Source organism: Aquarana catesbeiana, linkage group LG05 (assembly GCF_042186555.1).
Source record: "Aquarana catesbeiana isolate 2022-GZ linkage group LG05, ASM4218655v1, whole genome shotgun sequence".
NCBI classification, from domain to species: Eukaryota; Metazoa; Chordata; class Amphibia; order Anura; family Ranidae; genus Aquarana; species Aquarana catesbeiana.
In genome coordinates this window covers 577,808,223-577,823,542 of record NC_133328.1, presented here as the reverse complement: position 1 = coordinate 577,823,542, position 15,320 = coordinate 577,808,223, and the positions used below count along the sequence as shown (strand labels likewise).

Genomic DNA, 15,320 nt, shown 5'->3' with positions numbered 1-15,320 from the left:
TAATAAAATATTTACAAAAATGTGAGGGGTGTACTCACTTTTGTGAGATACTGTATGCTTAAAGCATTTGATCCCAAACTTCATTTTTTGTGAACATGCAGGTGATCCATATTAGACAAGGTATCGGTCGGACCCCATTCCTAAAATGTTACTACTTTTTTTTTTAGTTGCAGCTATTTGGAATAGCCACCTTTAGTCTTCTGACACAGAGCAATTTTCAGAAGTTCAACCTATGCAAATTTGTGCCACAGCACTAGAGACCAAAAGGGAAAAAAAATGGTATACCATGTATATCAGTGGTCATCAACCCTGTCCTCAGGGCCCACTAACAGGCCAGGTTTGCAAGATAACTGAAATACATCACAGGTGATATAATTTGCTGCTCAGTGATTGCAGTATTCTAGTCTGCATCTCCTCAAGGTAATACATAAAACCTGGCCTGTTAGTGGGCCCTGAGGACAGGGTTGATGACCACTGTTGTATATAATTCTACACAACCTGTGATTTTGTGTTATTTCAGTTTTCCCCTATAGCCAGTCATGTTTTCCATAAATTACAAAAATATAAACTTCCTTGCACCTCTGACCTGTGCTCAGTTCATAGACTGACCTTGTCCTGTAACAGCCTCGCTGCTTCTCTTAGGCAGACTATACATGGCGCAAATTTCTTTCCTGCAACCACTTGTTGCAGGAAAGAAATTTGCACGATTCCCCCATCCACACAGACAATGATAACAGGGGAATCCCTCCTGCTGAGCAATTGCCTGCTCCCAGCGAGGGGGCGGGGACAGGCAGGGAAAGCTGTCTCTGCCAGGAGAAGACATCGATTATCGCTAGCAGCTATAGCAGCCGCTGGCGATAATCATCAGAGAATCCGGCAGGCTGGCTTCACCCAAGTTGATCAATCGATCAATTTGGTACATTCAGCCAGGCTATTAATGATTCAAACCATGTATGGATGGCCTTAAGCTGGGTACACACTATAAGGAAATCGGGTGAATGATCATCTGGTTTTATTCGATGTTTCACAGCAAGTCGAACCCAAGGATGGTACTAATTGTGCAAAAATTCTCGGACAACAAAGGCTTTTTTTTAATTTGACGTAACCTAGATTATTGTTTATTGTTTCTGCTCATGCGCAGTCTTTCATATCTGATTTTTCTTGTATGAAAACGGCACACATTAAACAAAAAAAGTTAGTTCTGTTCATCCACGAAAAATTTTTTTGTAGTTTGTCCCTTCAGAAAATTTAATTTGCAAAGTCTGAATTGGATGTTGAAAGTTGTGTACATACCGATATGAAAATCGAACGGTTTCTCATTTTTTGGAGTTTATCCCTTCGGAAATTTTTGTTTGGAAACTCTGAACTGGATGTCGAAAGTGGCGTACATACTATACGAAAATTGAATGAAGGATTTCCTTATAGTGTGTACCCAGCTTTAGATACGTCCATAGAGGTCGAGGTCAAAGTACAGCCAACTTGTTGTGTTGAATGTGTGGATCCCAGGTATTGTCTACAAAGTCAAGCATTTTCTTTCAAACACATAGAAACTCCTGCTGACCACCTAAAATTGAAGATTAGTGTTAGGACTAAATCACACAGGGCGTACTCTACCATACGCCTGTGCAGGGCCATGTTTACCTGTATGGGGAATCACAGGTGTTCTGTGCATCCCCCATGCAGGCAGTCCCAGTGATGTCAGTTGGGACACAGTGGCTGCACGGAAATGGCCGCTGGGTCCTAATATGACATGCGCATGGGTGCAGTTGCATGTGCGTGTCCCTGAACATGCACCCGCACGCACCCACATCCATACAGGTGTCATATTGGGACACAGTGGGAGTATCCATGCAGCCACTATGTCCTAATTAACATCAATGAGACTGCATTCCCGTACAGGTAAACAGGGCCCTGTATGGGTGTACATTATCTTTGTACATTATGCCCTGTGTGAATGTTGCATGTAAACTAACCCCGTCCACTGCCTATTGCAGCTAATGGGTGGGGGTGGGGTGGGGGGGATTCGTTAGCAGGCAGCAAACATGCAGCTCAACTGTGAATTTTTGCTGCCCCCCAACTGCAAGCCTAAACAAAACCTAAAAAAACATAATGCATTTTATTAAAGTGGGGAAGGGGTAGAACCTCTGACTATAGGTTTTTGTTGTTATTCACAATTTCTATCTTAGGGACAACCATGCCCCATTTTTGTATAGGTGTCACAGGGACAGGAAATAATGGAAAATCTAATCAATGGGGTCACAGAAAGAAATAAAACCTGACATAATGTTCTTTACAATAAATAAATAAATGGCTGAAGTTAGACTTTAAGCCAACCCCCCCCCCCCCCCCCTTTGCCTGGAATGAGACAATGCCGGCCTATAAAGTGTCTTTGTCTCCCAGACTCTTGCCGACTTGCTGACTGTGAATGACTGATGATGTCTTACGTTTTGAAAGAGACATTTCATACTTTGATGAAGACGTGAAGCTGTTGTTGCTGCAAATCTTCCAAGAAACATGGTTAAATTAATCTTCCAAATCCTTTATGCTGATGTCAGCACTAAGTGACTTTGGACAAACAAAATACCGAGAAAAGCGACAGCCACAACGTCAAACATAACAAGCCGATAATCCCTTTTACACAATGAGATTAGTAATTCCAAGTGGAGTCATTTATCAACTCCACAAGAGCTCATTTATCATTGTTTTCCCCATAGATACACATGTCATGTTTCATTTTATGAAGTATGAATGGTATATGAAATGAAAAACACCCTGTAAGGCTTCAGAACAGCACACCATAGTGTTAAACGTTTTGCATTGCATCTTGTATGAAACACAAACACACACACATGCGGTTTTTAGGCACATAAGGTAATTCTTGCGTCTTGCAATTTCTACTTATGTTTTAAACTGTATATATGTATTTGTTTTTCCTGTTTTATTCATATGTTTTTGGTGTTTCTAACTTCATACAAAATCACAGGGTATGCTGACATTATATATATTAAAGTGTATAGAGTGGTAAGGGAATAGAACCCCAGTCTGTTTTTGCTGTTCTTGCTGCCTGTGTCCACATTGGGGAGATTTATCCTGTTTGTCTTGATGACCATTGTCTCCTGTACATAAAATGATGGGATATAATATTATTTTTTAGTTGTGACCAAAACAAAAGGTGGGAACTTTCACTGGGTAAACCAGTCCTGGGAACAGCTGTCTGTCTAAAAGAGGCTATCCCCTTGATTTGGAAAGATTCCCTCTTATTCTGTGTCCCTGGAACAGGAAGTAAAGAGAAATCACTGTCATGGTACACAGAAAAAAAAAACTGAAAAGGGGTCCTAAGGCTCCATTTACACTTGTGCAACTTATCATGCAACTTTGGACATCAAAGTTGCATGACAGGTCATTCCTCATGTTTTCCAATGATAACCATTCATGTGACTTAAAGTTGCAGCGACTTCAAAGTAGTTTATGCACTACTTTGGTCTGACTTTCATGCAATTTGAGGGCCATAGACTTCAATGTTAACCCTCAAAAGCTGCATGAAAGTAGTACCTGAATGTTATACAATGCACCAGTTGGGAAACAGTTGTCCATTATCACTAGTCAAAGCCAAAGTCGTATCCAAGTTGCACCCATCTAAAGTTGCAACGAAGTTGCACTCTAAAGTCGGAGCAACTTTGGAGTGGTACAAGTGTGAATGGAGCCTAAAGCATAACTAAAATCCAAAAAAAAAAATATATATATATATATATATTTTAGATTACCAATCATTGGATATTGTGAATGCATTGGTTTTCTTTATTCCAAACTTTGATTCGTTTTAATGTCATCTGGTGTTGGACAGTAACACCCCTTCTGTCTAAAGCCGGTTTCACACTGGGGCGGTGGGGGCGTCAGCGGTAAAACGCTGTTACATTTTAGCGGCGGTATTCGGCCAGCAGTGGTAGCAGTGGTATAGCTGTGCTGCCCCATTGATTTCAATGGGCAGGAGCGGTGTAGGAGCGGTATATGCACCGCTCCTTCACCGCACCAAAGATGCTGCTTGCAGGAGTATTTTTTTCGTCCTGCAAGCACACCGCTCCAGTGTGAAACCCCTCGGGGCTTTCACATTGGAGACACAGCAGCTGCAGTTTCAGGTCGGTTTGCAGGCGCTAATTTTAGTGCAATAGCGCCTGCAAAATGACCCAGTGTGAAAGGGGCCTAAGGTGTACGTTTATTAAACTGAAACGTTTTTTCTCAGTTCAGTTCTTGGCAGTTCTCAGAGAAAAATTATCTCCTCTGAAGCCGGTTTATGAAGCTGAGAACTTCAGTTCTCAGAGGGTAGAACAAAGGAGAAGTGTTTCCTCTGAAAACGGCCGAGATCAGTGAAAAAGTGGGTGGGCTGCTTGTAATCTCTTGAGATATTGTGAGATTATGATGCAGCCGAGTTCAAAAAGTGAAACTAAAGTTTAAAAAAATGTGTAATTACATGTTTCAGACATGTGATAATGAAGTATATATATATATATATATATATATATATATATATATATATATACACAGTGGGGCGGAAAGTATTCAGACCCCCTTAAATTTTTCACTCTTTGTTATATTGCAGACAGTTCATTTTTTTTCCTCATTAATGTGCACACAGCACCCCATATTGACAGAAAAACACAGAATTGTTGACATTTTTGCAGATTTATTAAAAAAGAAAAACTGAAATATCACATGGTCCTAAGTATTCAGACCCTTTGCTCAGTATTTAGTAGAAGCACCCTTTTGATCTAATACAGCCATGAGTCTTTTTGGGAAAGATGCAACAAGTTTTTCACACCTGGATTTGGGGATCCTCTGCCATTCCTCCTTGCAGATCCTCTCCAGTTCTGTCAGGTTAGATGATAAACGTTGGTGGACAGCCATTTTTAGGTCTCTCCAGAGATGCTCAATTGGGTTTAAGTCAGGGCTCTGGCTGGGCCATTCAAGAACAGTCACAGAGTTGTTGTTAAGCCACTCCTTCGTTATTTTAGCTGTGTGCTTAGGATCATTGCCTTGTTGGAAGGTAAACCTTCAGCCCAGTCTGAGGTCCTGAGCACTCTGGAGAAGGTGTTCATCCAGGATATCCCTGTACTTGGCAGCATTCACCTTTCCCTTGATTGCAACCAGTCATCCTGTCCCTGCAACTGAAAAACAACCCCACAGCATGATGCTGCCACCACCATGCTTCACTGTTGGGACTGTATTGGACAGGTGATGAGCAGTGCCTGTTTTTTTTCCACACATAACGCTTGGAATTAAGGCCAAAAAGTTCTATCTTGGTCTCATCAGACCAGAGAACCTTATTTCTCACCATGTTGGAGTCCTTCAGGTGTTTTTTAGCAAACTCCATGCGGGCTTTCATGTGTCTTGCACTGAGGAGAGGCTTCCGTCGGGCAACTCTGCCATAAAGCCCCGACTGGTGGAGGGCTGCACTGATGGTTGACTTTCTACAACTTTCTCCCATCTCCCGACTGCATCTCTGGAGCTCAGCCACAGTGATCTTTGGGTTCTTCTTTACCTCTCTCACCAAGGCTCTTCTCCCCTGATAGCTCAGTTTGGCCGGACGGCCAGCTCTAGGAAGGGTTCTGGTCGTCCCAAACGTCTTCCATTTAAGGATTATGGAGACCACTGTGCTCTTAGGAACCTTAAGTGCAACAGAAATTCTTTTGTAACCTTGGCCAGATCTGTGCCTTGCCACAATTATGTCTCTGAGCTCTTCAGGCAGTTCCTTTGACCTCATGGTTCTCATTTGCTCTGACATGCACTGTGAGCTGTAAGGTCTTATATAGACAGTTGTGTGGCTTTCCTAATCAAGTCCAATCAGTATAATAAAACACAGCTGGACTCAAATGAAGGTGTAGAACCATCTCAAGGATGATCAGAAGAAATGGACAGCACCTGAGTTAAATATATGAGCGTCACAGCAAAGGGTCTGAATACTTAGGACCATGTGATATTTAAGCTTTTCTTTTTTAATAAATCTGCAAAAATGTCAACAATTCTGTGTTTTTCTGTCAATATGGGGCGCTGTGTGTACATTAATGAGGAAAAAAATGAACTTAAATGATTTTAGCAAATGGCTGCAATATAACAAAGAGTGAAAAATTTAAGGGGGTCTGAATACTTTCCGTCCCCACTGTATATATATATATATATATATATATATATATATAATTGTATGTGTATATATATATATATATATATATATATATATATATATATATGTATGTGTGTGTTGTTGTTAATATTCATTTTTAACCCACTGCTGCTGATATTAGGAAGAAAGAAGCCTTCTTCCTCTAATCACAGCAGCTTCTCTCCCAGATTCTCCACCTCTGAGCTGGTGAATCTGGAAGGGAGATATTTCAGTGTTATGGCTGTGAGATCTTCAGATCTCACTTTTAGAAACTGGCCATTTGTGACAGAACGGAAGGTGATGAGAAGCGGAGAGCATGTTCTCTGCTCCTTAGGTCAGCTACATAAACCAGCTGATCTCTGTTTTATAAACGGACACCTTAGTGTGGCTACATTCCCTCCTCCACTGTATCTACAGGGGAGCAATGTCACCACCATTGGACAGCAGTATTGTTAAACAGTGGAGAGCATAGCGTTAGATGGACTAATAGATTTAGATGGCCTTTACATAAGTGACTAACAATTTAAAGTTTAACTCCAGCTCACACTTATTAAGTGGATACAGCAATAATTTTTTTCCCTTAAAGGATTAAGGTTTTACATAAATACTGACCATTGTAAGCACCCCTGTCAGTGTTACATAATTTGTCTCAGCCCTCTAACTTTCACCTTTGCTGAACAGCTTGGTCTGTTAACCACTTCAGATCCGGGCCATTGCCAAATGACGGCAACAGCGCGGATCTAAAATGCCAGGACAACGTCTATTGACGTTGTCCCGTGCATGAGCGGCCTGCGCGCCCCCTGCAGGGCGCGCGTGGCACGCTCGGTGATCAGCGAGTCTATAAGACTCGCCTGATCACAGATCAGAGTAAGGGGTTGGTCCCGACCCCTTACCACATGATCAGCTGTCAGCCAATGACAGCTGATCATGTGATGTAAACAGAGCCGGTAATCGGCTATTTTTCCTCCTCGCACTGACAGCGTGAGGAGGGAAAAAAAAACCCGATCACCGGCGGCCGTGATCGGGACATCAGTCCCGATCACGGCGATCTTCTGACACAAAGCAATAGGCAGCAGTGCTGCCTACCAGTGCCCACCAGTGTCACCCATCAGTGCCCACAGTGCCATCAATCAGCGCCACCCATCAGTGCCCACAGTGCCACCCATCAGTGCCCACAGTGCCACCCATCAGTGCCACCCATCAGCACCCACATCAGTGCAACCTATCAGTGCCCATCAGTGTCACCTACCAGTGCCCATAAGTGCCCATCAGTGCCGCCCATCACTGCCCATCAGTGCCGCCCATCAGTGCCCCCCATCAGTGGTACCTATCAGTGCCCATCCGTGCCACCTATCCGTGCCGCCCATCCGTGGCCATCAGTACCGCCTTATCTGTCCCCATCAGTGCCGCCTTAACTGTGCCTATCAGTGCCGCCTTAACTGTGTCTATCAGTGCCCACCAGTGACGCCTCATCAGCGCATATCAATGAAGGAGAAAAATTACCTGTTTGCAAAATTTTATAACAAACTATTAAACATGATTTTTTTTTTTTTTCAAAAATTTCCATCTTTTTTTGTTTGTTTAGCAAAAAATAAAAACCCCAGCTGTGATTAAATACCACCAAAAGAAAGCTCTATTTGTGGGAAAAAAATTATAAAAATTACATTTGGGTACAGTGTTGTATGACCGCGCAATTGTCATTCAAAGTGCGACAGCGCTGAAAGCTCAAAATTGGTCTGGGCAGGAGGGGGGTTTAAGTGCCCAGTAAGCAAGTGATTAAAGAAAGTTGAAAAATTGCACACTTACTGGCTGGATCACCAGGTATTAGTTACAAGGGGAATCAGAAAAACAAAAACAGCTGTGTTAATCGTACTAACAAACTGGATCATATATGTCATTTTTTTTTATTTTGGTCATAGGTACACTTTAACCATTCCCTACATTATCCAAAACTAAAAAAATGTTTTGCAAATAATAACAAAATGGACCACTTACAGTAATGGTAAGACTTCATTGTCTCTGTAGGTAAAATTCTATTGATTTTCTCACCCACATAGTGCGCTACTACTCAGAGCTTCCTCTGTCCTCCCTGTGGTCTACATAGGGAAGTTAACATTGCTCAGCTTTTTTAAGATAGTCACCATCCTGGTAGACATTTGCACAATGAATGAGAAGGCTGGAGCAACTGCTCTTGTGAATGTAGTACCGTTTTGCACAAATGCCAAGGGCTAGTGGACCAGAGGGCTATGTAATGTGTAGCAAGTATTTTCTCTATTCTGGAAAATATTTTTCTCAGCACGTTTTTTTTTAATCCAGTTAACAGTCTGCAACCTTCAAGCCATTGTAGCCATCCAAGGCCTCTTTCATAATTATTTCAGTAGCTCTGTGAAAATTTCTCTGAACCTTTGTGCACTTACTTGCACCTCACACAATGTGGAGATCTGTTGACCATTCCAAGGATCACTGGCAGTATAAAAATGCTGTGGCTTCTGGAAGAACAGGCACTCACACATCTTATGTCTGGCCTGAATTGCTAGCATTTACCATTGATCCTCCCTTGTTCTTGCAACTTGAAAGGAAGATAGAGGAAGTGTCCTTGTGGCAACCATCTCTAATGTGTACTGTCTTCTCTGCCACCTCTGTAGAGCAGAGAAAGTTGGATGCTTTTAATTTCAAAACTACACGTGTCCAAACTGCAAAAAAAGAAAATGTTAGGGTTAGCCTGCTCCACAAGCAAGTACAGCTGCAAGACAATACAGTGATTATTATCCATATAAAGTACAGAAACAAGTCAACCTGTTCAACACCAAGTTATATACAGTATCTCACAAAAGTGAGTACACCCCTCACATTTTTGTAAAGTAGTGAGTGTACAGCTTGTGTAACAGTGTAAATTTGCTGTCCCCTCAAAATGACTCAACACACAGTCATTAATGTCTAAACCGCTGGCAACAAAAGTGAGTACATCCCTAAGTAAAAATGTCCAAATCGGGCCCAATTAGCCATTTTTCCTCCCCGGTGTCATGTGACTCCTAAGTGTTACAAGGTCTCAGGTGTGAATGAGGAGCAGGTGTGGTAAATTTGGTATTATCGCTCTCACTCTGTCATACTGGTCACTGGAAGTTCAACATGACACCTCATGGCAAAGAACTCTCTGAGGATCTGAAAAAAAGAATTGTTGCTCTTTATAAAGATGGCCTAGGCTGTAAGAAGATTGCCAAGACCCTGAAACTGAGCTGCAGCATGGTGTCCAAGACTATACAGCGGTTTAACAGGACAGGTTCCACTCAGAACAGGCCTTGCCATGGTCGACCAAAGAAGTTGAGTGCACGTGCTCGACGTCATATCCAGAGGTTGTCTTTGGGAAATAGACGTATGAGTGCTGCCAACATTACTGCAGAGGTTGAAGGGGTGGGGGGTCAGACTGTCAGTGCTCAGACCATATGCCGCACACTGCATCAAATTGGTCTGCATGGCTGTCGTCCCAGAAGGAAGCCTCTTCTAAAGATGATGCACAAGAAAGTCCGCAAACAGTTTTCTGAAGACAAGCAGACTAAGGACATGGATTACTGGAACCATGTCCTGTGGTCTGATGAGACCAAGATAAACTTATTTGGTTCAGATGGTGTCAAGCGTGTGTGGCGGCAACCAGATGAGGAGTACAAAGACAAGTGCGTCTTGCCTACAGTCAAGCATGGTGGTGGGAGTATCATGGTCTGGGGCTGCATGAGTGCTGCTGGCATTGGAGAGCTACAGTTCATTGAGGGAACCATGAATGCCAACATGTGCTGTGACATACTGATGCAGAGCATGATCCCCTCCCTTTGGAGACTGGGCCACAGGGCAGTATTCCAACATAATGACCCAAAACACACCTATAAGACGACCACTGCTAAAGAAGCTGAGGGTAAAGGTGATGGACTGGTCAAGCATGTCTCCACACCTAAACCCTATTGAGCATCTGTGGGGCATTCTCAAATGAAAGGTGATGGAGAGCAAGGTCTCTAACATCCACCAGCTCCGTGATGTCGTCATGGAGGAGTTGAACAGGACTCCAGTGGCAACCTGTGAAGCTCTGGTGAACGCCATGCCCAATAGGGTTAAGGCAGTGCTGGAAAATAATAGTGGCCACACAAATATTGATACTTTGGGCCCAATTTGGACATTTTCAGTTAGGGGTGTACTCACTTTTGTTGCCAACAGTTTAGACATTAATGGCTGTGTGTTGAGTTATTTTGAGGGGACAGCAAATTTACACTGTTATACAAGCTGTACACTCACTACTTTACATTATAGCAAAGTCTGATTTCTTCAGTGTTGTCACATGAAAAGATATAATAAAATATTTACAAAAATGTGAGGGGTGTACTCACTTTTGTGGGATACTGTATATAGCTTAACACAGCTTTCAGCAAGGGGTACTTTGTCCAAGATTTCCCTGATACAGAGTTTTTATTGTTGCTTGTGTCACCCCTAGGTAGGATGAAAATCGGCCATTGCTGCACTAATGGTGCGAAATTCCTACTAAAAATTCTTAGATAAGATTTTCTAAAGAAAATTAAATAATTCGACCCTTGTATGGCCAGCCTAAGGGTGACTTTTTGGGTTGTTATACTAAAAGTGCAGCATACAAAATCTAGTGCTATTCTGCACAGAAACCAATCAGCTTCCAAATTTTTTTTTTTTTGTCAAAGCTTAGTTAAACAAGCTGAAGTTAGAAGCTGATTGGCTGCCATGCACAGCTGCACCAGATTCTGAGTGCTCCAGTTTTAGTAAATCCCGCCCCCCCTTATTTTCCCTATAGGAAGAATTTGTGAATTGCTATATACATAACATCTGAGCCAATAAATAATGCTGTAGTGTGAAAAGAGCCATAGAACAGAAATACATTTTAACATACAGCTCATGGGGTGGATACCCCAATAAAACCTCACTTTTGTCATTCCTTAAAGCAGAATACATGTAATGAAAATATGTCTTATCAGGATCAAGCCAAGAAGTCAGCCTTTGTGCCACCTCCTGACATCCCTAAAGAGCCCAACCTGTGGGAGTTGGTACCCGAGGAGTACAGGAATTACAACCTGGGCACCCTGGTGCGTCATCGGATGGAACTGGAGCACTTTCGTTCCTTCTTAGAGGAACATTTTGCAAGGTACAGTAGTGATTAATAACCTGCGAGTGAATTATTAACATTGCTGATTTTCTGTAAGTTATCTGTATTTGCAAAACATGTAATATTACCATCTCTTAGGAAAAAAGTTCTTTCAAAGGGGTCTTCACTGTGCAGTTTTAATACAATGGGGTTGACCTCAGTGCTTTTATTTACCCAGAACAAGTATGCAGATAATAGGATCAAGGGTTAATTAAAAGATATTATATTTCAATATGTATCATTAATAAAAACATATTGCAGTAAGAAAAGTGGTATTCACCACCAACACATCCCATAAACAGTGCTATATCACAAAGTACAGCTGTTGTATAAATACATCACGTTACAATAACGAGTTGAAGATGTTTGATAAATACAATGATTATTCAACACAAGTAATATGTAGTTCTTCCACTTGTTCCATGATGAGCATCATCAAGGAGAAATACTACATAATATAGATGTTTTGCACCCACTCAAAGGATCCCATGAGATGACACCAGTCACTGGTCCCCCATTTTACATACACTATTTTTTTTTTTAAGCTGGTTTGCTACCCTGTTTCCTCTCCCTGCGGTTCACCAATGGCCCCCTTTGAACTCTGGTGGTGGCCATCCTTGGGTTATGACTGGTGACATCTCATAGGATCCTTTGAGTGGGTGCCACACATCTATATTATGTAGTATTTTTTTCCAATGAAGCTCATTGCGAAATGTGTTGAACTACAGGTTTCTTATGTTGAATAATCCATTGCTGTTCATCAAAGATCTTCAACTCGTTATTTTAATGTGACATATTTACACAACAGCTGTACTTTGTGATATAGCACTGTTTATAAGATGGGTTAGTGATGACTACCACTTTTCTTACTGTGGTGTATTTTAACCGGTTCACGATCGGCTCACGTCTATTTACGGGGGGCAAAATGGCTCCCCTGCGCGAAACCCTGTACCTGTACAGGGTTTCCTTCAAGAGCGCGCTGCACGGCGGGGTTCCTTATGTGCATGGCCGGCAGTCGTGAACGCTGCCGGCCATGCGCGATCGTATGCAATGAGCACCAGTAAACACACAAATCCCTGTGCTGTCAGAGGAGAGGAGACATGTTGTTTGTTCCTAGTAAGTAGAAACAGCGATATGTCTCCTAGCCTACTCAGTCCAATCCCCATACAGTTAGAACACTGAGGGAACACACATTTAACCCCTTGATCGCCCCCTAGTGTTAACCCCTTCCCTACCAGTGATATTTACACAGTAATCAGTGCATTTTTATAGCACTTATTGCTGTATAAATGTCAATGGTCCCAAAAATTTGTCAAAAGTGTCCAATCTGTCTGTCGCAATGTCCCAATACCGCTAAAAATCACAGATCACCGCCATTACTAGTAAAAAAAATTAATAATAATAATAAAAAAGGCCATAAATCTTTCCCGTAGTTTGTAGACGCTATATCTTTTTTTGCAAACCAATCAAAAAAAATTTTTTTTTTTTAACAAAAATATGTAGAAGAATATATATCGGCCTAAACTGATGAAGAAATTTGTTTTTTTTTTAAACATTTTTGGGGATATTTATTATAGCAAAAAGTAAAAAATATTGTTTTTTTTTTCCCAAATTGTCGCTCTTTTTTTGTTTATAGCGCAAATAATAAAAACCACAGAGGTGATCAAATAGCACCAAAAGAAAGCTCTATTTGTGGGGAAAAAAAAGCAAATTTAGTTTGGGTACAGCAATGCATGACCGCGCAATTACCAGTTAAAGCGACGCAGTGCCAAATTTCTGGTCAGGAAGGGGGTAAAACCTTCTGGGGCTGAAGTGGTTAATCAATGATACATGTTGGAACAAAGTATCTTTTAATAATTCTTTGATCTTATTCATGGCACCTTGAAAGTCCAAATCTGTATGTTCAAATTTTCTTTGCGCTCCTATATTTAGGGATGTGATGCCCAGACGACTTCTCAATATGTTTATGTTTGATTTTTATTGCCAACTTTCCTGTTTTCCATACTTGTTCCTGGTCATTGACTCTGAAAGTGAAAAAGTTGAAGCCAGGGAGTCAATAAAGCCAGGTATCTAGTACTAAACATGCAGAGGGATGACAGAAATGGCAGCCTACATATTTCCCTTAGGAAATGTTTACATTAAAGAGTCAGAGTATGGGACAATAATGATACATTCAGACATGTATGATCTCTTTATTTCCTCCTCTCAGAATTCTGTTGTCACTCATTTGAAGGTTCCATAGCACAGTGCTATTACCATAGAAAAGTTTTCAAGTATGACATTAATAACAGCCATGTATGACATCACTGAGAGCTTCTTTGCTGTACCTGTGGACCTGGCCTTGTCACACTAATCAATATATGTGGAAGAACAGGTATAGCTGAGGTAGACATTGGGGTTTATTTACTAAAGGCAAATCCACTGTTTACCACATGTACACTGCAAGTGCACTTGGAAGTGCAGTCGCTGTAGATTTGAGGGGGACATGCAAGGAAAATAAAAAACAGCATTTTAGCTTGCACATGATTGGATGATAGAAATCAGAAGAGCTTCCCCTCATTTCAGATCTTCTCCTCAGATCTACAGGAACTGCACTTCCAAGTGCACTTGCCGTGTATTTGTAGTGCAAAGTGGATTTGCCTTTAGGAAATCAACCCCATTATAATGCAAAACGGAGCAGACCATATGCATCAGCCTGTGACAAACACCAAATGTCTGATTTATGAAGTCAGTAAACAAAAACAGAGCAGAAGTGGAGCTGTCGCCTATAGCAACCAGTAAGATTTTATTTTCCTATAGTGGGAACTGAATCTTTACTGGGCATGCATAGTGGCTAAGTTTTAGCACTTTCTCCTTGTAAATCTGGGACCAGAGAGACTGTCCTCATAGAGTTTGTATGTTCTCCTTGTGTTTTTGGTAGGTTTCTTCAAGGGCTCTAGCTGATTAAAAAACTGGGAAGGAAAAAAGCAGGGAAAATCCGATTGCCTCTCGGTCGATCAGGAAGGAATTTTTTCCCCGGCTGTAGCAAATTGGATCATGCTCTGCTGGGGTTTTTCACTTTCCTCTGGATCAACTGAGGGTATAGAACTGGGTATATGGGATTGTATGATAATATATATATATATATATATATATATATATATACACACATATATATATATATTTTTTTTTTATGGTTAAACTGGATGGACTTTTTTCAACCTGACTATGTAACTATATTGTTATGGGAACAGCTCTACCACTGTTTAAGTTTAGGTTTTATTTGCGTTAGCTTCAGTGGGGCCAGTTTTTAAAAGATAAGAAAAGCATTGACATTGAGCCCCTTTATTATTATTATTATTATTATTATTATTATTATCATACAGGATTTATATAACGCCAACAGTTTGCACAACGCTTTACAACATGAGGGTCTTTACTGCATATTTAGTAATGGCTTTTGTTCTAGAACTTTGTTGTACTTGCAGTTTTGCCAGTTTGTTTGAGACTCATAAATCATTCTCACATTCTTCACACGTGTGTTATGACATGAACCTTTTCATGCAAATGTGCCCAATAAATTAGGCTTACAGGAAAAGCTGATTGGGTTTAGGCACACATATATTACATTGTTCAAGAGGCATTAATATTGAGCTTGGCAATTCCCAAAACCCATGTTATCAGTGTTGTACAGAATAAAAACATCTGCCTCAAGCCGGACGTGGCTTCTCAGCAGAACCAGTGCCAGCATTTTAATGGGCACATTAATTCCTCCCAGTGTCACTGTGGCCAAATGTGCTCCCTAGGTGTCTCACTGTGTATTTTACAAGAAACTTATCACAAGTGTGTATTTAACAGTGTGGGGTTATGGAAGGGCTTTATTAGGTGTGCTTCACAGAACGAAACAAGTTTTCTTTCAGGCGGGTGCACCTTCCCTGCACCTTCACTGCAGTACAAGTGTTTCCCTGTTAACTACTACTACTAAACAAGGGTGCGTTGCTCCACACACCAGAAGCCACCAGTATAAAACGTAAC

General features: G+C 41.3%; 1 protein-coding gene across 2 annotated transcripts in view; it reads left to right on the top strand.

Moving 5' to 3' along the window:
* The window catches only part of RGS22 (regulator of G protein signaling 22), a 159,579-nt gene that overhangs the window by 112,360 nt on the left and 31,899 nt on the right, over positions 1-15,320 (top strand). For both annotated transcript variants that reach the window (XM_073632037.1, XM_073632036.1), the window contains exon 17: positions 11,140-11,306. In XM_073632037.1, coding sequence (XP_073488138.1) covers positions 11,140-11,306 — 167 coding nt within the window. The remainder of the gene's footprint in view (positions 1-11,139; positions 11,307-15,320) is intronic.